This window comes from Echeneis naucrates, chromosome 9 (assembly GCF_900963305.1).
Source record: "Echeneis naucrates chromosome 9, fEcheNa1.1, whole genome shotgun sequence".
Lineage (NCBI taxonomy): Eukaryota > Metazoa > Chordata > Actinopteri > Carangiformes > Echeneidae > Echeneis > Echeneis naucrates.
Genome location: NC_042519.1, coordinates 17,328,767 through 17,353,530, shown reverse-complemented (window position 1 = coordinate 17,353,530; position 24,764 = coordinate 17,328,767). Strand labels below are relative to the sequence as shown.

General features: G+C 39.8%; 1 protein-coding gene across 2 annotated transcripts; it reads left to right on the top strand.

Annotated features, from left to right (window-relative positions):
* The first annotated feature begins 1,134 nt into the window (after positions 1 to 1,134).
* On the top strand, positions 1,135 to 18,257 carry tars1 (threonyl-tRNA synthetase 1). Of its 2 annotated transcripts, none has more exons than XM_029511388.1 (19): positions 1,135 to 1,286; positions 2,725 to 2,788; positions 3,458 to 3,648; positions 4,122 to 4,245; positions 5,170 to 5,291; positions 6,020 to 6,137; positions 6,223 to 6,287; positions 6,826 to 6,904; positions 7,117 to 7,263; positions 8,077 to 8,175; positions 9,601 to 9,767; positions 10,914 to 11,076; positions 12,148 to 12,285; positions 13,874 to 13,951; positions 14,036 to 14,136; positions 14,422 to 14,526; positions 17,119 to 17,191; positions 17,600 to 17,714; positions 17,839 to 18,257. In XM_029511388.1, exons 1-19 carry the CDS (start codon positions 1,228 to 1,230, stop codon positions 17,985 to 17,987), a joined length of 2,157 nt encoding a protein of 718 aa, XP_029367248.1. In that variant the 5' UTR covers positions 1,135 to 1,227; the 3' UTR covers positions 17,988 to 18,257. The 2 variants fall into 2 exon arrangements, with proteins under 2 accessions (XP_029367248.1, XP_029367247.1); XM_029511387.1 differs by having other exon boundaries at positions 1,135 to 1,287; positions 2,711 to 2,788.
* Positions 18,258 to 24,764: the final 6,507 nt, after the last annotated feature.

Here is a 24,764-nt window from a genome sequence, read left to right as displayed (position 1 = left end):
ACTGGAGTTCAAGCTAAAATAATTATAATGATTCTATTACTGCTGGACAGAAAATTAAGTAATTTCTAAGACGAAATCCGCTTATGCCAGCTTCTAATTTTTGCATTTTGGGTTTTAACTCTTGATTTGGGATTCAGGAAATATTGATGTAATTTCCTTTCAATTATGCTGGCCAAGGTGGCCAGGATAATAATGGTTTTATTTTTATCATATCTCATGGGTTTCTCTTGTTTTCCCCTCCCCCTCGCGCCTCATGTGATATCTCTCTCTCCTTTGTTTGTTTGCCCCTACACGCAGTGATGTGCTCCACTCTCCTCATCCTGCTGATTGCATATGATACTCATCATCTTATCGCCTCAGCAGTACTTACATCCTGGCTCCCCAGTCACTCACTACCAGATTGTTCGCTCTACCTATGCAGTGCACTGTGAAGGCCTCCTTGTGTTGTCTGAGAGTTGTTTTGATGAACTTTTTATCTCCTGTGCCTGCTGCTCATCTCCAGCGCAGCTTTTCCTCATTAATTGATTCATCACCCTGCCACTGATCACCTGCCTGCCTCTGATTCATCTCCCAGTCCTCAACTTTACCTTTCCTGCCCCAATTCCCTTTATAATAACTCCAATTCAACGTACTCACCTTAATCAGCGTTCTGCCTCTGGGTCCACTAAACAGTGACTTTTTTATAACGTTCAAGAATATTTTTAATTAGAACCGTAAATGAAAAATAAATCATTTGCTTTTGGATTTTTTTTTCTTTTTTGTTGTTGTAACAACACCTTGGTGGAGTCCTCCGTATGACATAGCAGATATTATACTACCATGCTCCCAATTTCTCTCAAATGACATAAACCCAGATTATATGGAGGTAATCTGGGTTTTCTGGGGAAGCAGGGTGGTTGATGTTGTTTAATCCAACTTCGCATTAAACAAACTGTGCCGAAATGTACAATAACCATTGATAGAAGTTACTACTTTGTTATTAGCTGGTATTTTCCGATTCTTCATCTTTTGCTGCAGGGTTTGTTCTTGATGTACTGCTCTGGTTTCATCAGACTAACTCGTGCTGTCTGTCACACGGAGCTCCGCCTGCTTTACCGATGTTGCATCAGAATCGCGACATCCGGGTCGCGCTGACGGATCCCACCGGGCACCCATACTCCAACAGATACACGTTTCTCTGACTTGGTGAAAGTTGTCTCCGAAAGTGAGGTAGCATTTCATTTGGCGATGGCCGAGCAGACTGTCGTGGATAAAATGAGCGAGCTGCAAGTGGACGGAGGGAAGAAGGTGATTATTCACTTCCGGGACTTTCGGCTACATTGAGCGCAGCTAGCTAGTTGCTAATTTCGCTAGGAGTCCGGTCTGCTGTCATTTAGCCACCAGAAATGTGCCGGCGCTACCACTTGCTAGTTTTACTAACTAAGGATGTGTGAACTTTAGCGAAAACGTTTCCCTCAAGATTACGCAAAAACGCGCATCTTCATGTCGTATTGAAATGTGTTTTTGCGCTAAAATGTGCCACATTGCAATAAAGTATTCCCAGCCGGCTAGCTTGGTTTAGCAAATGTAGCTTTCTGAACGGAAGCCCAAACTGACAATTAAATTGTTATCGGCCGGCTTGCGCTTATTTCACAGCAAAATTTAGACTTTGTATGTGTCACTCATGCTCATTATTCAACCGGCTGACATACAACGCCTACTTTTCAAAACTGGGTTAAATAAGGAGTTGTAGTATTAACTCTGGTGGTTTTAACCAGGACTGAACCATTTATAAATTGTTATTGGGCCACTGACAGTGTTTAATCTAGCAATTTAATGATTGGCCTTAAGTCTTATTTTTTTTACAGCTATTCTAGTACAGGATGTATACCCAGACCTCCTAAATCACATTTGTGCCCATTAATAACTCAATGTAACTAATATCTTATCAGGCATGGACTTCTATCTAACTTATGAAGTGGCTGCACATTTTATCGCTATTCAGAATAATACCCATACTGAAGCTACTGATCCCATTCCCCATTTTTCCTTTTTGACATGACTGTTATTTAAATGAACAGTGATCTGAAAAAGTCCCAGATGCTCTGTGTGAGGACTTTGCAGACCACATCAGATGTAAAATTGACAGGATTAGTTCCAGCTTTTCAACCCTACAGGAACACCAGAGAGCTTTCTGCTGATGCTGGGTCGAGTTTTCTCCCAAATAAAGCCAGCCACCTGCCTTTTAGGTCCGATCCACACATCACTTTTAAAACAATTTTACGGATCCTTTCAGTATGAGCTTTTAAATATTATCAATTGCTCTGTTCAAATGGGTGTCTTGCCCGCAGTTTTAAAGGGTTAGGGTGGCAACCTGTATCCAATTTACCATTTCTTAGCAAAATCCTAGAGAAAGTGTTTTGGTTTTTTTAAATTCAACTGGGTGATTTTTTTTTTTTTTTTATAAATAAGAACAGTATTTTAGAGGAATACCAATCAAGTTTTGGGACGGATCACAGCCCTTTTAAACTTTGCCAACAAAATCAGGTTTCAGGTTTCTTTCTTCTTTCCTTTTTAACCTGTAAAGAATTTAGTGTTGCTGATATGTATGAAAAGTGCTATATAAATAAATAAATGGAGTTTAGAGTTTGTTGCCATCTCTTGCAATTGTTTGTGACTTTGCTGAATGTGCAAATCACAAACTTCATAATGTGATTTTTTTTTTGGAAAGGGAGGAGCTGAAAGCAGTAAAGATGGAGGAAAGAAGAAAGCAAAAGGTGCAGGTGGAGACTCAGGAGGCCGGGCTGAGGTGAGCTACTTTATTATGCATCAGAAAGTATGTACACATTGTCGTTAGATACTATTTAACTTTTTGGATGATAATATTACAGGCAAAAGCTGTATATGATGTGTTTATGTTAATCTTTTGTTGCATGCTCACACACTTTCTAGCAGTAAAAGTACAACTCAAAGTTATGTCTGTGTGACTGGTGTGGTGTCCAGCCACACTGACACACAGGCTCTTTCTAAATTCTAAATGCACTTACAGTTAACAGTCATCTCCAGCGGATTGTTACTAAAGACTCTCCCTCAAAATACTTGGTGTTGTCTACCTTCTCTTTTTTTCTGTGTATTGTTGCAATGACTTTCAAGGAAAATATTTCAGCACATTTACATTTTCTGTGCAAATATAATTACAAAAATAGTTTCAACCTTCAATTTGTGTAATTTTGACGTCTTTGTGTTTAACTGTTTTCCACTATAATCCCTTATATAATTAAACACAGAAGATATTTTATTTGGCTTGCAATGTTTTTCTTGTGAAACACTAACATCTAACCACCTCAAACTGCCAACATTTTTTTTTATTAATAGGGACATTACCAATTTGCACATATTAACATCAGTTGAAATTTATCTACAGTGACAGCATTTCCCCCTCAGACCACATACTCACAATTTAGTTTTTTTCATTCAGCTGTCACCACCACCTCAGTACATCGATGAGCGTCTTGGTTTGTATGAAAAGCTGAAGGCTGAACATGAAGCCTTGCTCGCGGAGAGGGCTGCAAAGAGTAGCCGAGCCATCAAGGTGACCCTGCCCGATGGGAAGGTGGTGGACGCTGAGTCATGGAAAACCACGCCATACCAGGTGGCCTGTGGGATCAGGTCAGTGTGATGATGAGACTAATTCTTTCTCTTCAAATGTGACACAACACTTTCATCTTGCACAAAAAAGGAAGCCTCAGTGGTAATTAAGAAGTTTAATTTTCAAAGATTAGCTGTCAAATTTATTTGTACAGCTTGTAATCATAGTTAGACTTCACAACACCCTCATTATGAGAACAGTAATTAGAAATGGCACCCACCAACCTTTTGCTGTCTGCTGAAGACACAAAAAAAAAGAACTTTGAGAAATACTGTCATTAGTATTAAAAGCAGAGAAGACAATGCCCTGGTATGGGCCAACTTAACCCTTTCCTATTGGCTTGGTCAGTATGCAGAAAGAGTGTGTTTGGAGATTAAATTTTGTTAGTGTAATAAATTAGTTACATTGGAAATATTCTAAAAATAACAATTACTTAATCAATATTTTTGTATATTTGCAATTTGAGGAATATTCAAAAAAATTTCATGTCTAGTCAAGGCCTGGCTGACAACACGGTGATTGCCAAAGTGAACAACAGTGTGTGGGACTTGGACCGACCTCTGGAAGATGACTGCAGCCTGCAATTGCTCAAATTTGATGATGAGGAAGCTCAAGCTGTGAGTATTTCTCAGCCTTGGTTTTAGATGCCATACAAGTCCTAAATATTGTTTCATAGAGAGGAAAGTGGAATGATAAATTCATCTAAGTATCTTCTGGAAGCCTAGACTGTTCATTTTTACTGCCAAATTTTTATTCAGTACCCTGTTGACAGCTTACCTGGGAAAACCATTGGACATAATAGTATTCTCTTGCTTCTTGAGGAATACACTCAGAGTACAAATAATAATGACAAATTCTAACAATTTGTAATAAAAGTTTTGAATGATGAATATGTTTATTTAAAATTTCTACTTTACTAAGTAAAGTGTAACTGTTTCCCTTGTTGTTCATTCCATCCTATTAGTATGCGATTAGGGCCTGGTACTGAGCATGAAATGTTTAAGTGATTAGGGAGAGGTTTACAATATGTAAGCCTCAAAGCTCTGTGGTATGAACCACAAATACATTAAGTAGAGATGTGAGAACATAAGAAATTGCTGCAATCATGTACTGTCATAAAAGTGACAGCAACTGGTCTCTCTAAGAGAATAATGAGGCTTGTTTCTAAAAAACAAAGGTAGTTTACACGGTATTAAACCATTTTTCAGCTGACACTGTTTAGTTCTTACACTAAGTGATTCCATAATTTTCACCAGGTTGCTTTGAAAGATACTTTTTGTCAGTAGGTTCCGTTGCTTATTTTGCATATTTTAGTATGTCTTATATATTATCAGTATACTGAAGTGACACACTTGTTTAAGCATCTTTCATTTCCCAAAAGGCTCTAACAAAGTTGGCTGCCCTGTGAATGATTGCAACATTGGCACAGACAGAAAGCATAACAATCTTTAGAACATAAATTCTTTATTCTTACTTCTTTTTTAACAAAGACAAAGGGGTACACTAGACTTTTACTTGACTAATATGGCATTATTTTTTAGGTTTACTGGCACTCCAGTGCCCATATATTGGGTGAAGCCATGGAGAGGGTGTATGGAGGTTGCCTCTGCTACGGTCCCCCCATTGAGAACGGCTTCTATTATGACATGTTCCTAGAAAATGAGTGAGTTGCACAATTTTTTTTTTGATGATATGTATCTGTGCTGGTCGACTTTGTGCTATTGTTATTTGTAGTGCATTTCACAAGGTAACAAAGACGAAACAGTTGGATTGAAATGACACTAATCTGGTCAAACTAGATCTGCCTTGGATGTGGATTTCAAATGACACCTTTTTTATATTGTTTACTGGGATTGGAAGCCTAAAAGCATAGTTTTTCAGACAGAAAGAACTGAAGATTGCTTCTCACTGAAGTTTCGACAGCATGTTGAGAATCCTTGAGAAATTTGAACACTTCTTCCTTGTAAACAACTTCTTTCACTTGACCTTTTTCCTGAAACGGATGCATTTCTACCGACTTCAGGCTCCATGAGGGTGTGAGGAGTGCCATCTAATTAATTCTACAACCTCTTTAATGAAGGCATTTTATGCTAATAGCATTCTTGGAGGCTGTTTTGTGCAAGGATATTTTGACATTGCTCAAGCCCTAAAGCCAAGGACTTTTAAGTATCTGCCCATGCTTGGCAGAGGTTATCAACTCCTTGAAGTCAAAGAATTATGTTGTTGGGGTAAAAAAAAGGTCTGGTCACATCCTTAATGCCCCCTGGAGACTCTGGCAGCCTAAATTTAGCAGTTGGAGACAGTTTGCATATTAATGCAGGCTTCTAAGTTAGAATGTCATAGTTGAGCGTACTGTTCGAATTTGTGCTTTTCTCTTGATGTCTTGGACAGGGGTGTATCGAGCAATGACTTTCCCTGTCTGGAAAACTTGTGCAAGAAAATCATCAAGGAGAAGCAGCCATTTGAGAGGCTAGAGATAAAGAAGGAGACTTTGCTGGAAATGTTCAAGGTAGCTTAAAGTAAACGCACAAAGGCCTATGCAAGGAGTGCTGTATAAACCTCAGGACTTTAAAGCCACCTCTTGTCCTTTACAGTACAACAAGTTTAAGTGCCGTATTCTGAACGAGAAGGTCACCACTCCCACTACCACAGTGTACAGGTGAGTCTTGGGCCTGCATCTCTAAATGTTATCTTTTAAAAATGTTTCTTTAAATTTATGAAAGATAAGATCAGATCCTGCGTTTGTTTGTTTGTTTTGTTTTTTGTCAGACAACCCCATTAAAAGATATGAATTAGCCACATCATTGTGCTGGGTTACATGTTATTACACAATTTTGCATGCTGGAGTTTATTTTGAGCCAATGCGGCTTATAACATTCTGCTCTCAGAAAGGCTCTTTATCACACCATATACACAACTGAAAATAGCTGCAAGTAAAAATGTACTCATATGAATAGCATTTGGTGAAAACTATAAAATATGTTTTTACTTTATCAAAAATTTAAAGTTATGTGTGTAACCAGTTTCTGAGAGTTTTGCCACCTGTAGGGATGAGCAGGCTCAACGAGCAGATAGGTAAAACTAATGCATCCATTTATGGGGTTTGTTGACAGTAAAAATCTGGAGTATTGCTAGCTTTGTCCTAAACAGAACTGGTTATTTCATAGCATTTTTCAAACGTATGAAACACATTCCAGGTGTGGTCCCCTTATTGACTTGTGCCGTGGGCCTCATGTGAGACATACTGGAAAAATCAAGGCACTTAAGATCCACAAGGTGAGTGTTTACAGCAAGGCAGCTGTCGTTGTATATGCAGATTTTAGTTTGATTCAAATATGTAACACAAGTACTCCTGTCTGTGACCCCACTGTCAGGTAGTAAGCATGTTTGTCCTCCTTTCACAGTTACCTTTTTTTATACATTATTCTCAAGGGATTTCACGCTCCCAGAAGAATTATAAAAGCTAACATACTTCTGTGATGTACTAGAATTCATCTACGTACTGGGAGGGTAAGGCAGACATGGAAACCCTCCAGAGGATATATGGGATCTCCTTCCCTGACCCTAAAATGCTGAAGGAGTGGGAAAAGTTTCAAGAGGAAGCCAAGAACAGAGATCACCGCAAACTGGGCCGGGTATGTACTGCAATGTGAAAGGATGGTTGGTTAGAAAAAGAATTGTTATCTATAATCCATAACTTTCATAGTCACGATTTTATTTTCTCAAATGTAAGATATTTTCTGTAAGCTGTGGCTTGACTGCAGAGTTGCAGTAATGCTCTCGCTCAAATCAAATATGCTATGAAATACAGGAGGACAACTTCTCAAGTAGTTGAGTTATGGTTTAATTTATTGTGTCACTGATGTAACCACACCACACATTCTCAACAGACAAGATATCCAAAGTAATTTCTTGACTGCATAAAAGTGGCACTCATAGTGCATTTTCATAGTATAGCAGCGTTTCCTGTTAGCTAATATATTGTAAAAGTTCTAGGTACTACAGTGTTACATACTTGGTGAATTGTTAATAATATTTGTTAACCTGTATTGCTAATTAACATGTCAACCAAGAGAAAATGTCATGATGGGAAATTTATACATGACCTATTTTCAGCTCAGAGTGATGGCAAAATTATTCCATGGCATAAATCAGCAATTCATTTAGAATGCGCAAATATAAAGAGCAGCTTCTTAAAATGTGTGGGTTTATTTATTTTTATTGCCAGATAATCTGTAACATCATGTTTTGACATGGTGCTGGTTGAGGTATGTTACTTGTTGCCATTCATTCAAAGTAATTGCAGGTGTGGAAAAGCAGCAGATCAAGTACATTATCATACAAATCTAGTTCTATTATGGCTGCATTACTTGAAACCAGTTTGACCTGAGTGGTAGCTCCTTTCTGTCCAGCAAACATGACATACTTTTTTTTTTTTTTTTATTCAGGAGCAGGACCTGTTCTTCTTCCATGATCTGAGTCCAGGGAGCTGCTTCTTCTTGCCAAAGGGGGCCTTCATCTACAATACACTGGTTGAGTTCATCAGAGTAAGTCAGAGCTGTCATCTCTCTCTAAACTTTAAGTTGCATGAGATCACAGAGGTTATGAAGCAGGAAGATTTATACCTTCAGTTGGCCTGAGGTGTAATAATGGCTTTATGTATTCATAAGAGATTGCTGCAAATACTTCAAACATCATATTTTTTTTATAGGAGTAGGGGAGCTTTGGCTGTATGTTGATGATACAGCTTTAGTACCTGCTTTTGTAAATGATAAACTAAGGGATAATTAATCAAATCTCAGCCTCAGTGTTTCCACAATTTAAACAGATTAACTATAGAACATTAACTTGGGCAAGAACAAACAATAAAATGCAAATTCATATCCATACCTTCTCCTCCCACACCAATAATGCAGGAAACAGATAAACACAGTTTATGCATGCTTACTGACTGGGATATATAAAATTTTTGGTCGAGTAATATAAAAATTTGAGTCAGTAACACTAACCTTTGAACACAAACATATTATTCATAGCTGTTTGTTTGGAATAAATGGAAACATGTAAAACAGACATGATTGACAGCATTGTTCTTGCTTATAAAGAGTGCACTTATCAATATGATTCAAAACATTTGCTTTCTTGTTCTATCAGTGCAGCCACAATGTGTGCATTAGAGTTAATATGACTTTAATGTGGTAAAATTATTTCACTGAGTAGATTGAGAGTAATGAGATTTGGTTTAAAAATGGCTCTGTCTGTAGAAGCAACAAAACACCTCAAACTCACATATTTATAATGTTGACAACTGTCAGGATTTTAAATAAATTACCTTGGTTCATTTTATTGTTGCTATCAGCTGTCTCTTTTGAATTTGAATTTTGAACTGATGGAAAACAAAACAGCCTGACCCAAAATGCAATAAAGGAGTCATTAGTTTTCCCCAGATCACCTTTTTAGTGTTTAAACAGTGTGAATGTACAATACGCAGGGAAAGGCAAGTTTATTTATATAGTGCATTTCATACACAAAGGCAATTCAATGCGTTACATACATACAAAGAATATACAGTGACATGCATAAACTAAGTCTAAGTCACAAAATAATGGAAATAAAATTATTTAAAAGAATATGCAGCTGTTTGGATAAGTTAAAAGTCAGTGTAAAGATTTTAAACCAGTGTAATGCACTGATTATTTAACCGTAGTAGAATGTTTAGCTTATTATATGAAAAAAGTCAGCAAGCAGGAACAAGAACTAAATGATAAACATTCTTCGATGTAGCCTGCTTTTCATAGCTCAGCTTTTGCTTGCAGAATTATAAACAGTACATTTTTGAAGATGTATGCTATTTATCAGTGAGTCTCCTGGTAACGTTTACAGAAACACCTTAAAGGAGTTGTTTGCAGTTGTGACATGTATGAAGTCATATAAATCTTCTTTGTAAGAAAACATTGTTCTGTCTGTGGCAGAGTGAATACAGGAAGAGAGGTTTTCAAGAGGTGGTGACACCAAACATCTACAACAGCAAACTATGGCAGACCTCTGGCCACTGGCAGCACTACAGCGAGAACATGTTCTCCTTCGAGGTGGAGAAGGAGACCTTCGCTCTCAAACCCATGAACTGCCCCGGACACTGGTGAGGCCTCTCGGATTCAGGCTTGTTTGCTGAAATTAAAACCAAGTTTTCAAAGACGCATTAAGAAGAATGCCAACTTCTGCTACACACATGACAACCTATAATAAAAAAAATTGACTAAAATTAAGACCACGTAAAATTTGTCAATTTTGATACATGTTATCAAGCTAAAAGACAGAAAATTTGAATCGTGTTACTCTGTCCTCAGGTCAGTTTGTATGCAGTATCTGTGAATCTATCTGTGTGAGTGAATGCTTAGGAGAATACTTATGTGTTTGTGAAGGACGAAATACAAACAATATCAGTCAGGAGGCCAAGGGAAGAGATGTTGCAAGTCTTCCTCATAGCACAGACTGTTTAGGCGTGTTGCATGTAAAACAAGTTCTCAGCTCCACTCATCAATTTCCTGAAGCAGACAGACACAGGCAGGCAAAACAAGATAGAACTACCCCTGAGTTTGTCACCCATCTGATTTGTGTATCAGGTTGTGCAGTAGTGTGAAACATGTTTTTATTTGCTCTCTGTTTATAATCAGAGAATCTGCTGTGCTCGTGGCACAATGCAAAATATTTTAACCGTAGTAAAATATTTACCTTATTATCTCACAAAAAAAGTCTAACAGTATTTTGGCAAGCAGGGACAAGCATTAAATAATATTTTGCCACACCTGAATAGCTTTGCAAGAGTTTGCTCAAGGCTTTTGTTATCAGCATAAGACTCAGTCTTTGTGAAATAGCTTCTTATTTCACCACTATAGTGGTTTGTCAACCCGTTCAGGTCAGCTTTTAATGGACTGACACGCTTGCCATGTTTTCAGTTGTTGAATGACCCAGTTCATTTTACTGCTGAATGCTGCATTGCAGTGTAAAGAGCCACACTGCAGCTCTTATTCAAATCTTTTATCTCCTTTTTACTGTTCCAATCTTTGTGCTCTCAACATGGGCAGCCCGTCTGGTGGTTGTCCTGAAATCAAGCTTGCAAGCACATTTTGTTAAAATGATAATTGTCAGTTAAATCAGTTATTGGGTGGAGTCTTTCGCAGTTGTACTTAAGAAGCAGCTGAAATATTTTATACAGCATATTTAAGTTGAAGTTTGTAGTTGTAATGTTATTGTTGTTAATGCTGTTTTTACACTCTGTCACTAGTCTGATGTTTGATCACCGACCACGTTCCTGGAGAGAGTTGCCCCTTCGCATGGCCGACTTTGGCGTCCTCCACAGAAATGAGCTGTCAGGAGCCTTGACTGGCCTCACTCGTGTCCGCCGCTTCCAGCAGGATGATGCTCACATCTTCTGCACTATGGACCAGGTTAGGCCTGCATCACTGACATTCTGAAACTGTTTTCATTTAATATTTGAAAGAATTTTATTCAGCAGTGTCATAATTTTCTGACAGCATGCCTGATAAATGTTTTCACTTGCTATTTTGAGCAATAAAAAATTTTAGCTGTAAAACACTTTATAGCAAGTTAAACAGTTATGAGACAAAAACCAAGAAAACATCAGTTACAGAGGTGGCTTTCTTTTAAAAATCATTTATAGCTGGTTGAAAACAGCCTAGTCTTGAAATCTGTGTACATCAGTGAGCTGGCACAGTTTATTAAATAAATGCAGATAATGCAGTCAGCGAATGGTCTGTCACATTCTCAGATAAAGTGAGAGAACTCCATGATCTGCTGCAGCTCGATCCACCAAGCTGCATGTTAAGTCTATTCACCAGAGAGGTTTGAATATTGATGCATTCTAACAGGACATGGAGGAAGGAGAGATTTCTTAATTGCTTTGTCGAAATGTAGTGACACAGCAACTTGCAGTGTGTATCTCACAGATTTTTGTTTCCTCTTTATCAATAACAAGTGCATGGTTATCTAATTTTCTTTCTTTTTGTTAGTGCAAATCCAAGCAAACTTAAAGCAGACTGCAGAGGGAATTCTTTTTCGTTATCTTATATCCACCATTAAATTTATAATCAGTGACTCCAGATGGTAGCCCTAGTTTGAGGAGTGCGAAAATGCTTCTTAGGAGACACTTAACCCACCAAAGTCGTTAATTTTCAGGTCTTCCTTTCATTGGGTGGTATATCCTTGCACATCCTTTTAATGAATTACTTTGATCATGTTTTGGTGCAGGTGCATGATTGCACCCACAGGGGCCCAGCAGAAACATAGGATTGTTATATTGCGATTAAAATTTTTTAGTTGATGTATTAGCATTTAAAATCTGCGATTTCTCATTAAAAACACATTGAAGCCTGCATCTCTTTTCAGAGTTTTAGTAAGACCTATAAAAGTGAAATCAGGCATGACATCAGAATTTTAACTTGAAGCGATGTCCAGATGGATGACACAAATTCTGCTTCATTTTTTATATTTGATCCCAGATCGAGGAGGAGATCAAAGGCTGTCTGGACTTCCTACGTACTGTCTATGATGTGTTTGGCTTCACATTCAAACTCAACCTCTCCACAAGACCAGAGAAGTTCCTCGGGGATCCAGAGGTGTGGGTCCAAGCGGAGAAGGTAATCAGTATACCTCTTGTTTTTCTCACATAGTTAGAAATGTGAACTACTCTTGCACAAAGTGTCACTGGAGAGTACAGATGCTGATATGTGATGGTATCAAGATGGAAATTACCAGGCAACCCCCCAGGCAGCAAATGTTAGAGTGAGATTTGTGGACCTAGAGAACATTTCGATTTTTAATGGGTTTTCTTCTGTTGAGCTGCCATAAATTCTCAGACAGAAAAAAAATCTTACCTGGAGAATCCAAATCGGCTTCACTTTATAGACAATGTATTAAAATTGGAAGAACAATGATGTTTTATTGTCCAGTGCTTTTTGATACACCTTTCAGTCAAATAGATGAATCTGCTCAAAATCACAGTTGTTAGATAAAAGTGCCACAAGAATATATTGCATGGTCTTATCAGTAGCAGTGGTGTATGAAGCACATGCAGTTTATTAGTCTGGCAAGCACTGAATGGATTAAAAAAAAAAAAGGTGCGTTGACAGAAACATAGCGTGTGCTGAGTTCTACACTTTGATCAGATTCTTAGAGGTGTTGTATTTCACCAATGAAATATTAAATCTGCAGTGCACTTCGATTTGACTTTCTGTACTGCCTCAAACTGGTGTCTGACAGACTACATTTTTATCTCTCTCTGTCCCCACACCATGTGTCATCAATGTAGATTTTTGTCATCTCAATCTGCTGCAGGCTGCTTAGTGTCAAAATGTTCTTAAGTTTCAGAATGTATCCTCGTTTTTGTCGACCAAATGTTCCATTTTCCTCACCCATGACCCACCAGAAAGATTTCATCTTGTCTCAGGTTCCCATAAATCAGCTGAAAACCGCAACCACATTCACACTTCAATAAATGAGAGTTCACTAAGAACACACTCCCTATTACTGGCTCTATTTTTTTCCTGTTTCTTTTTGAAGCTATGTGTAATTTTTAGTGTATATTTTCCCACTGGAAGAAAAAAAAACTGGATACTGATGATAATGGAACGTCATTTCAGTAACATTCAAGAGGCAATAGTAAAGAGCTTGTTGTTGAGAAACACCAGAGGCCAGAGAGTCTTAAAACAGCAATAAAGAGATTTTGTTACTTCTTACTCATTGCATGGGTTAATGATGGCACATCTATCTTTTTGTCTGAAAATTACAGACAGTCACAGTTTGCAGAATAGGGATAACATCTGTTAAATGAGAAACAGAAGACAGATTATAATAGCTTGTAAATTGTACAGCTGTTTTGCTTGACCTATTAGGACAATTTTCTCAGGGGAAACATTCTCTGAATTCAACTCCAGCTTATTATGATTAATGTTTGAATGTACAAAGGTGGAAAATTATACACACACAAAAGTAACTCGTAAACTTGGCATAGTTACTGAAACAGAACTTTCTCTGCGTTCCCCTCACCTCATTAACTCCCACAAGCAACCATAAAATATAATAGAGACGTTAACATTTCTCAGTTCAGTGATTAGTTCCAGATGAAGAAAATGTCAGGTCCAAATATATAGCTTTTCTCAAAACCACTATTTACTTGTTGGTCAGCCACAGATATTGTAACAAAGATGTAATTGTTTGTTTTTACAGCAACTGGAGAACAGCTTGAATGACTTTGGTGAGAAATGGGTTCTTAATCCAGGTGACGGTGCTTTCTACGGACCAAAGGTGAGATTTGTTCTCCACTAATGATGTAGTTAGTCTACGAAACAGCAGGCTGGCTGCCGCTGATCACGGCTCCTTTGTTTGCAGATTGACATTCAGATCAAAGACGCCATCGGTCGGTACCATCAATGTGCCACAATTCAGCTTGATTTCCAGCTGCCAATTCGCTTTAATCTCACCTTTGTCAGGTAAATGTCATTTCTTATATCATTTACATTAGATTATAATGACAAAATAGAATGTTGTTTTTCTTGTCGCTCCTGCAAGGTTTTTATTATTGTATTAAGTACTTGGACGAAAGAAGGAAAATTTAAGAATGACAATGTTCTTCTACTTTTCCAAAGCTGTAAAACTTGTAATTTTTTTCTTGTCTTGGCCTTGAAAAGAAAAAAAAATCATCAACAAAGGTGATTCATGACTAATAAAAATATACACATTTACAATGATTTTTCTCCTTTCAAATAATTTTGTAGCCATGACGGTGATGACAAGAAGAGACCAGTGATCATCCACAGAGCCATCTTGGGATCAGTTGAGAGGATGATAGCTATTCTGACTGAAAACTATGGAGGCAAATGGTTTGTAAACACACTCTTTTTAAAGTGTTGATTCGTCAAATAGGGCACAATTCCAGACATGCAGTTGATGTGGGGAAAAAAAAAAACAGAATTATTAGTCACAAATCAATCAAATCGTCATTGTCACTGAGAATATTTTAAATTAATGATGTGATGAGGTTTTTTTTGGGGGTTGGGTCTTGCACTAACAAAGCACATTTCTTTATACATTATGGTGGTTTGATTTGCTGCTTTTTACCATTTTTTTGGGATGCTATGATGCCATAAATTTGTGTTCAGTCATTCCAGGAATAATGAAATTCCATAACGATCAATAACAGATGTAATATCTCAGTAAACCTCCCACATTAATTTAACTAACAAGGTGAAAGAGCAATGGTGTGAAAATTGCTTTAAAATATTCAGCAGTAGACCTGTCGCTGCACACACACTTTGGTTGCCATTCCACGTCTTAATAGTTTGGGTTGTTTACTGTCTGCTTTTTCTTCTCTTTGAGTTTGATGTCAGACTAGAACTATTTTAGGGTTATTACACTGCCCTCATCAATCCTCAACATGAACTGGAATTTTTGCATTAGCTTGATAATTAAATATTGGTCCTCCTGCTATCCCTTTTACAGTTTTTTCATACGATGATGATTTTCAGGTTTTTAGATATAAATAGACACCTCAGGTCTTCTAATAATAATAATAATACATTTTATTTGTAGAGCACTTTTCAACAGGACTCAAAGACGCTTTACAGACAGATAACAGTGCAAAATAGACAAAAACGGACGGTAAGAGTGTGGAGTTGTCAGCGGAGAGGTGGAAGTCTTTGGTTGTCAGGGTGAGGGGAATTTGGACCAATTATGAGTATGTTTGATTTGTTGCAGTTGAGGTTTGGGACATTACAATGCATCCAGTGTATAATATTAGAGAGACAGTTTGAGAGGGTGTAGTGGGTCTGAGAGATGATGTATTTAGTGGAGATGTGGAGCTAGATGTCATCGGTGTAACAGTGGAAACGAAGACTGTGATCTGACTGAGGGGCGGGGAGGTATAGGATGAAGAGGAGAGGACCAAGCCCCGAACCCTAGGGGGCACTTTGGGACAGGAACAATCCAGGAGGAACAGTTGTTGATTTAAGATACATTTTTTTCTGTCAGTAAGCTGAGTCTGAGGAGAGGAAGATGTGCTGCGGTGGGTACGGAATCCAGATTGAAATTGTTCATAGAGGTCATTATTGGTGAGATAGGCTTTGATTTGTGTGGCAACAACACCTTCCAGGATTTTTGACAGGAAGGGGAGGTTGGAGATGGACTGGAAGGTTTTGATACGATCAGGGTTGAGACCAGGTGTCTTGATGAAGGGGTTACAGCAGCCAATTTCAGTGATGGGGGAACAGTAGCGAGGTTGAGGGAGGAGCCGGTAATCCTTCAGATAATTAGAAAAGTGGTGGGGAAGCAGTCTTTAACATAGGATGATGGGATGAGATTTCATCATTGAGATAATTTTAGACTGTTCCTGGGGTGTGTCTACACAGCCAATGTGAATGATTACTCTATGGACTGATGGTGGGCGTGTTTGGAGTATGTCAGGGAGTTAAGCAAGAATGATGGGGACAGTTACTCCGGAACAACAGTGCCTTCCCGCCTTGAAGAAGCGGGCTTTTCTGGTGATAAAGTTTCCAATTGGAGTGGCGGGGGCGAACAGATGTTGCTGATGAAGGAAAGAGGATTCTAATGGACATCTGGGCGGTGGTGACAGAGTGGGTGGAGGGTGAGGGAGAAGAATGCTGTGGAGCCGATGTGAAGTCTGGGATGGAGAGACGGTGAGCTCCAGGGAGAGTAGGGCCCAGAGCGGGGGACTAAAGTGACAGTGCATTGTTGGCCTGTGTGGAAAAGCAGCGGTGGAGTTTGGGGGTCAGATTCTAGGGGCGGGAAGTCTTGCAGGGCAAAGATATAAAATTTATTGCCCAGCTGGATGGCATGGTGGAGTGTGTGAGGGGGGTGCTTGCTCCTCCTATTGCAAGGAGCAACCAGGGTCCATGATGTGGGATCACCTGTGGCCAGCGATCTGGGCTTAACCCCCTGCCTGATCCAGGTGGGGTCGGTGTTGGAGTTGGTGGAGGGACAGCAGGGGCAGCAGCTGCTTGACCAGGATCAATGGCATAAGGCACTGGGGGAGAGGTGGCTGATTCAAGTCTCTGTTGGTGTGGAATGGAAGATGATGGTGTCCATTTGCAGTTCAGCTTCATGGATCTTGTAGAGTTTGGAAATGCGCTGCTCCAGCTCGGTGATTTTCACAAACGAACAGATGGCACAAAGCAGAACAGCAGGTAGCAAAACCTACCAGCAGGGGCCTGCTAGTAGAGCCCGCTGCAGAGAATAAGTGTAGTGGAGATGCCCCCTCGGAATGGGAGACTTGGGGTTGAAGTTGTGTGCAGCAAAACTCTTTAATCCTCAAATATTCCTGGGTCTTCGTCTCACAGGGGCCCAAGCGTACTGAATGGCTCTCTGCGATCTGTAGGGCTGTGAATTTTTGCACATACTGTGTCCAGCCTGCTGTTCCACTAAACAACCGAACACAAATATGTCCTGCTCCATTTCAGGCCTCTGTGGCTCTCTCCTCGTCAAGTGATGGTCGTACCTGTGGGACCAACCTGTGAGGAGTATGCTCAGAAGGTAAGCACTGACCTCAGCCACTTGAGCACATATTCACACTCCAAAAGCAGTGTCTGAACGAGTGGTGCCCTGAAGCTCTCAACTAATTCTACTACCACATGAGTGTTTTATCACAGGTGTGTAATGTCACTGGCTGGACTCCTGTGCTGTCAGTGTTGTGATTTTGCTGTTGTATTGTGTTGTCATGCCATTCATGTAGAGATTTCCTTAAACTCTGGACTTTGATTCAGATGGGTTAAAAATGTTAACCTTGAGCTCATATTATAGCATCTTTTGATGGAAAGGTTTGTCAACACAGTCCACATAATTGGAAAAGGAACCGGTCTAATATTCTCGATTGCTATGATGGCCTAATCCAGCACTGACTTTAAAAATGATTTTAAACTGTTGCTCTGCTAAATGTGGCAGGTCAAGCAAGAATTCCACAACAGTGGCTTCATGACAGACGTGGACCTCGACCCCGGCTGCACTCTGAACAAAAAGATCAGAAATGCCCAGTTGGCGCAGTACAACTTTATCCTGGGTCAGTGGTAACACACTTCCATTTCACTCTCACGTCTGGCATTTCCTCCCTTTATCTGTTCCTCGCTGTCAATCAAGATATTGATTTCTCTTGTCCTCTTTGCATGTCTGCCTCCATGGAAAAGTGGTGGGAGAAAAGGAGAAGACAAGCAACACTGTGAACGTGCGCACTCGTGATAACAAGGTTCATGGGGAGCACACCGTGGAAGCGTGCATTCAGCGTCTGAACACCCTCAAGGCCTCCAGGAGTCGAAATGCTGAAGAGGAATTCTAGGCTTTGCCAAAGTCACTTCTATCAGCTTAGTTCCACTCTGGACAGGTGCTTGAATCTCGTAACTTTAAAGGGCTGTATGGTCAAACAGTTATTGGTGAGGGGCAAAACTCATTTCACATTATTGTCTAGTCATTTGTCTGCAAAAATCCCTGCAAAAATTCTTCATTACTCTTTGTCTGTTGTTACAGCTCATGGTTGCCATACTACGTGTAATGAAGTATAATTGTCTGTACCCTTACTGCTCTACAGTATAAAGTCTGAGCAAATTTACACTTCTGCACCATTGATAAACTGGAACACAGAACTTTTCCCATGTTTGGAATGAAGAGGAAATAGTTTGTACCACTGTCTTAACTCATTTATATCCGTCACTCAGTTTCTTCAGGGAATTGTGCAAGAATTACAATTTTTATAATGAAACAATCAATCAAATGAATGTGCATGTGCTGTTTTTTTATAACATGCAGGTTAAGACTAATTTTTTTCTTAATTTAAAAATGGCTGTCTGATGGTTAGCTTTTTTTCTTACTTTAAAAATGGCTATCTGATGGTTAGCTAACCCTATGGTTAGCTGGTCCCTATATATACACACTGAAATAATCCCAGTAATAAAGTAAAACAACGGCAGCACACAAAGTCAACATGTTTTGTTCTAAAGAGGTGTGAAGAGAGAAAACTAACCCAACTTGCCATTTGCCATCACTTAAGTCACAATTCACTGCGCAAGTTCAGGATTCATATTTAGCCCGAAGTGGAAATTATGAGATAGTTTGGGGCTAAAAATTTCCAATTTTCCACAAGGAGAAGTGGAATTGGAGAGACGGGTGTCAGAGTTGTGTAGTAGTTTGGCTAAAGTGGATGTTTATCACCTCCCTCCACCAGTGTGTTGTCATTTGGGACAGAAATCAGTGATGTGCTGGAGGGTTAACACCTGATGCTTCTCATTATTACATGCTGACTGCTCTCAGGGAACATTTACGTTTGCTGTCTGTTCAATTGCACTGAAGCACGAGAGAAGTGTTATACAAATTCTGTCTCAAAGTTTCGGTAAATATTTCCAATTACCTGCAAGTATCTCAATGAAACACAAATGAGAGATTAGACCTTAGTGTGAGTTACTACCATCTATCTGCTCAAATTATACAAAGCTTAAAATTCAATGTGTATGTATATGTCTATATGTCACACACCTAACTCTTCCTTTACGCTACCACTGTTACTTCAACCACAAGTGGGTGCTATATCTGTTCGCTCCACTCCAGCTGGGGCAGATAAATCAAGAGACTAGTCCCTGCACTGATTAATGCCAATGGTGCTGGTGAGGAGAAAAATACACCACCAACCTGGTGAGAAATACTTAAACTGTTTTTTTTTTTTTTTTGCTGTTCTTTGCTCACTATGGTTCAATATTGATGAAGCTTTTAACAGGTTTATCATTGGTAAATCCTGCTGATGCTTCTGGCTAAGATAAGAAAACCTTTGAGCCCTTAATGAAGGACAGTTGTTTGCTTCAGCAGCTCAATATACATGGACAAAAAATACACACGAAAAGGCATATAAACAGAGCAGGTAAAAAAAAATACAATGTGTAGATAAATATATATATACACACACACTACGTACAACCTTCAGGTCACACAGAGAATATATATCTTTTTTTTTTCCTTCCAAAAGTATTAACAGTTCCAGTGACTGGTGGCTATGGATTAGCGAGCTGACTCAGCGATGACGTTAACTGTTTCCTATTTTATTTGGCAATTACTCATTTTAATTATGCAAACCTCTCCCAGTGAATTAAGCAGAAACACGGGCACCAAGGTTAAAGTTGGAGCAAAAGTATCACAGCAGTAGAGAAGACTGTCGGCCCAACTCTAAAAACGGGCCAGTGAAAATATCGATTTTGGCTGCTCTGGAAGTTACAAATAATTAAAGTAAGTGAGAAGTGTTAACTTTTTTAGTTTTTTGTTTGTTTTTTTTTTCGTCAATTTTTTGTCAAATTTTTTCAGCACCAAATAAAATATGTGCAAGACTTGTCTATGTTGTATGAGAGAAAGGTTTGTGACGTTGCTTCTTGGATGCATTAGTTTTGGATTTGTAAACATTTTCCTCAGGTAAAGCTTTTTAAGAACACGCCAAAACACACACACAGAAAAAGTATGGACTCAGTAATTATTACAGTAAACATAAAAGTACTGGATTTCAGCTCTGTAAGGACAGCACACATTAAACCACAAAAAAATCCACAGAGGCGTATCTGTCTGTGGCTGAAAAGAAACCCTCATATCAAATCTGACCGCGAGATGGAACAGCTCAACCAGGATCTTGAGGAAGGGGGGGGCCAATGTCGGTGGAGTGTGGGAGAGAAAAACATTTTGAAAAGAGGTTAATGAAAAAGTCAATGGAGTAGGAGAGTGTCAACAGACAGCGCAAGACTGCCAGAAATCTCTGGGGATTCGGCCGGGCTGCTGGCTCTCAGCCTCCCTGTGAAGCTTTGCCCCCCCCCCCAAGTTGGATCATTCCTGTATGCTTCACTGGCAACCTGGCCATGAAGGGTCACAACGCTTCACTGAACTGAGCAAACTTTTTGTTCTCTCGCCACACATGCATTTTAAGGTATCGATTCACATGTTAAAAGGTTCCAGTGCTGCAGCTCATGATGCCGGAGTAAGCCGTTATACGAGAAGTGGGCTGTTTGAGCTGAAGAACATCAGGCCAGTCCGGCCTCCTTGTTTTCATTCATTCATTCATTCATCTTCAACCACTTATCCGTTTCCAGGTCATGGGGAGGTGCTGGGGCCAATCTCAGCTCACACTGGGCGAGGGCGGGGTCACCGTGGACAGGTCGCCAGTCCATCACAGAGACAGACAGAGACAAACAACCACTCACACTCAGACCTACGGACAATTTAGAGTCACCAATTACCCCAAACAGGATGCCATTGGACAGTGGGAGGAAACCCACACACCAAACTCACCACCTTCTTGTTGTGCAGGAACAACACTAAGCACTATGCCGCCGAGCTGCTCTCCTGGTTTTCAAACCCGCGTGTTTTTTTTTTTATTGAATCCTCAATTGTTCCCTCTGGTAGTTTGATTACCAATAATGCTTCTACCAATAAGCAGAGCCGAAAATTTTCAACAATTCATCCCCAAAAGCATGACAGGTAATAGTGGAGTTAAGCTACATTTGTGGAAACTGCTTCACTGTTTACTTCTAGAAATCTAATGTAAAGAGAAGTTTGCCATTTCGGCTAATAAGTGATTCCACTTTTTGCAGAGAAGACACATTTTCCAGTCTGAGGGTTAAATGTAAGCCAGCAGCTTGTTCGCTTAGCATAAAGACTACAAACACTCTGTCTAAAGCCACAAGATCTGTCCAACACCTCAGAAGTTGTCTTGATAGTTGTGTTTTTGTATAAATTTTATATTTGCTACAATGCTGGAACTATAACAAGGAAAACTAAAATTATATTTCATATTATTCCTATTCGGAGCACCAGCGCTGAGATTTCTCATCCAAACAACCTTGTTGTCCTAATTTTTCTGTGTATTTGTCCTTCGTCACCGTGACAACTGATGGCAGCAGTGTGTTCTGCACTTGGTTTGTATGATGCAAACGACCCCCCCCGAAATAGTGAAAGGCAAAAGCATCTGCTGGGACCGGCGTCTCTGCTGACACTCCGCCCTTTCAGCTTCAAGTCATGTTGCCTCTGGATTAAAGAAATGCATGTTTGAATCCTTACCAACCATTTTCTTCTCCAGAATACTTGTCTCTGCAGCAACTGCTACCACCCGTAACACACACAGACACACATACACACTTACACACATACAAGCGCACAGCCTCCTCCAGAACCATTACTCTAACTTCTGCAGCAGAACCCCAAATTATGGTCAGCCGCTGGTGAAGTTAGTTTTGCTTGGGAAACCCAAGCTGCCATCTTTAATATCATAATGCTACCAAATTATATGCTTCTAATTGGGAACTGTTTGATCACACTTTCTGTCATCTGGAAAGTTAGCGTGTGACCTTCACAGGCTTTTTCTTTCCTCATCTCAAAACAAACAAACACACACAAAAAAGAAAACGTAAAAAATGACCTCTGCTTGTGACCTGGCATAAATTAAGTAAACCACTTCACACCAAAGGAGAGGCCTTGGCCACCAGTTACACCCTGCATAAAGCCAACGCCAAATGAATCACTGCGGATGTCTGTGATGTCAGTGATGCCAGCCTGGAGGATCTGCAGACGGCTGCACGTCAGGCCGAACTGAGCTGCGGTACAATATAAAGTTCAGCCTGACGATCAAAACACCCAAAATGTGAAATGGGGCTTAATTCTTCAGACAGATTTCTGCTTCGGTGTTGCTCAAAAGTTCCTGGTCAGTGGAACTTATCCGATAGACAATCCTCCCCTTTAGCTCTATTTAGCTGAGTGTAGCACATTCTTTAGTGGTCAGCTAAAACAGAGATTTCATTGAAATAATCATTATTGTCATATTGTCTTTATTTTTAATTTTAGCTAGCTGTAGTTGTTCATCCTCTGGCTTTAGCTAACTGTTTAAATTGTTCAGGAAATATAGGAGTTAATCTATTAATCTTTAGCCAACTAGCTGCTCATCCTTTATATTTGCCAAACTGATTTAATCTTTTTTTTATTTTTATTTTTTTTTTATTTTAGGCAAATATTTCACACATCCAAGAGACTTTCACAGGCTATTTTAACTCCTAACTATTGCCTTCAGATTTGAATCACTTTTGGACAACAATTTCTCTTCATTACTTTAGGTGAGAATGTATCAGCAGTTTATCAAACTTCAGCAGGTTATTCATTCATTGGAGGCAATTAAATGTGTTTATCCACGAATTTTAAGCTGTTGATTTTACATGCTCAGCTAACTGTTCAAACAATCAGTTACGTAGAACAATTTCATGGTCACTGCTCACTATAAGTAGTTTAAAAGTACTCAGTAGCAACCTGTGGTTTGTGCAGGAAGTTTAAAACTGGCCGGCTCCTTAATTGGGAGAAGAAAAGATCACAAATATCATTTTCCTCAGGAAAGGTTAGAATAGGATAGGACAGGACGGGGTAGTTCTTTCCACATATTTCTCATCTGAAGAAGTGCTCATTTGGGTAAAAGTTTGGAAAGCCCCGATGGAGACCTCTACATCGTCTCTCCTTCCACTACATCATTTTCCTTTCAGATTCATCCAACAGGATATTTCCCACAAACTCACTGTGACAATTATTGTTTTAGCAGGTGCTTTAACAATGTTTCATATTCTTGGGTTGCAACTGCTGTAAAAGTAATTAGCCCCTGACACTTTAAAGCACCGATGTCTTTTCCCCAAGTCAGCGTTTTATTTTTAAATGCAACGCCGTGAGCATCAGGGCGGCAGCCAAAGTGCTTTTTTTGTTGCTAATATGCTTCTCGGGGTGAAGAATGACTTACTGTAAATCGCACATATGCATAGTCCACCTTCCTTTCATGCTCGGATTTGTTAAAATTGGCCCGCAGCGCCGGTCCAGAACGACTCTAGCAGCCTCATTACAACCAAACAAGCCCATTATTCCGCTCCCCCCATGGGGAATAACACCTTTCTCTTTATTAACTAGCAAATAAGAGCTGTTGCCCACAGTTTCCATTACTTTGTGCTATATGACCTTGATGTAAAAAATAACCGACTCGTCACTCAACTGACTCATTTTCACCAGATTCTGCCTTCAACAAGTTCCGTTTTCGAGCACAATGTCTCGGTAATGACACAGGTATGCTCTGAATGAAGCATTTTTCTTCTTCCCTCTGTACGTTTTTTTTTTTTTTTTTCCAGGTAAAACTTGCCCTCAAGACTGTGCAGCCTCTGACTGATCCCCCGGCAGTTCAACTGTTAGCTGGCTGATTCAGCGATGAATTCCTCCTCTCTCACCTGTGTTTGAGTAAACACAGTCTCTTCGTTATACGCAGCCAGCCAGATGTTGAGGCTGGAAGTTCTCCGCAGAGGAGGCCTCAGTGGTATGTGTGGTTGTTATTTGTCTAAATTGTGTTTTTCTCTTTTACAGTTTTTTATTTTTCCTTTCTGCTCTCAGGGTTTACTTTAGCCCCAAAGCAGGAGGTTCAGAGGAGGAACGCTTTGCCAGCATCCCGACAATTCACCGGTGGTTGACAGAGCTGATGAAGTTGGAGTTGACAGCTGCATAAATCACCAGCCCGTGGTGGTAATAGATGGCAGTGTAAAATCGAGGGTGGACCACCCATGCTGCAGGGCAGGAACAGGAGCATCAAGTCATATCTACCGAATAGCACTGTATAGCCATCTGAAGCATTGAACCCCCCGCCTTACAACTGCCCGGTCTGTTCCAGTCCAAGAGGCTCTCTTAGCAACACAGGAAAGGCCCGTCTGGCATCCGCAGGGCAGTGATTCATATTTGGCACTTTCATAAAGGTTCCAAGCTGCTGGACTGTTTTTGGGCCTATTGTTGAACATTTCACTCCTCTATCGCCCTTTTGGCAAAACCTATAAACATTTCAAGGCCAATAACTGAACAGGAGCCTGTGCTTTTTCCTCCCTTTCATACGACGCTCTCAGTATGTCGTCAAATACATTTTCCCTGTCTCTCTTCACAGCGAAGGAGAAAGGGCTGCACATTCACCACTGTATTTTCACATTCGAATGGAGAAGTGTTTGAACTCATTCTGCAGAGCTGCTAAGAGAGGTGTGAAGGTGGCTGTTTGCAGGGCCTCTTTCTTTGTAAAAAGGGGAGATAAAACACATGC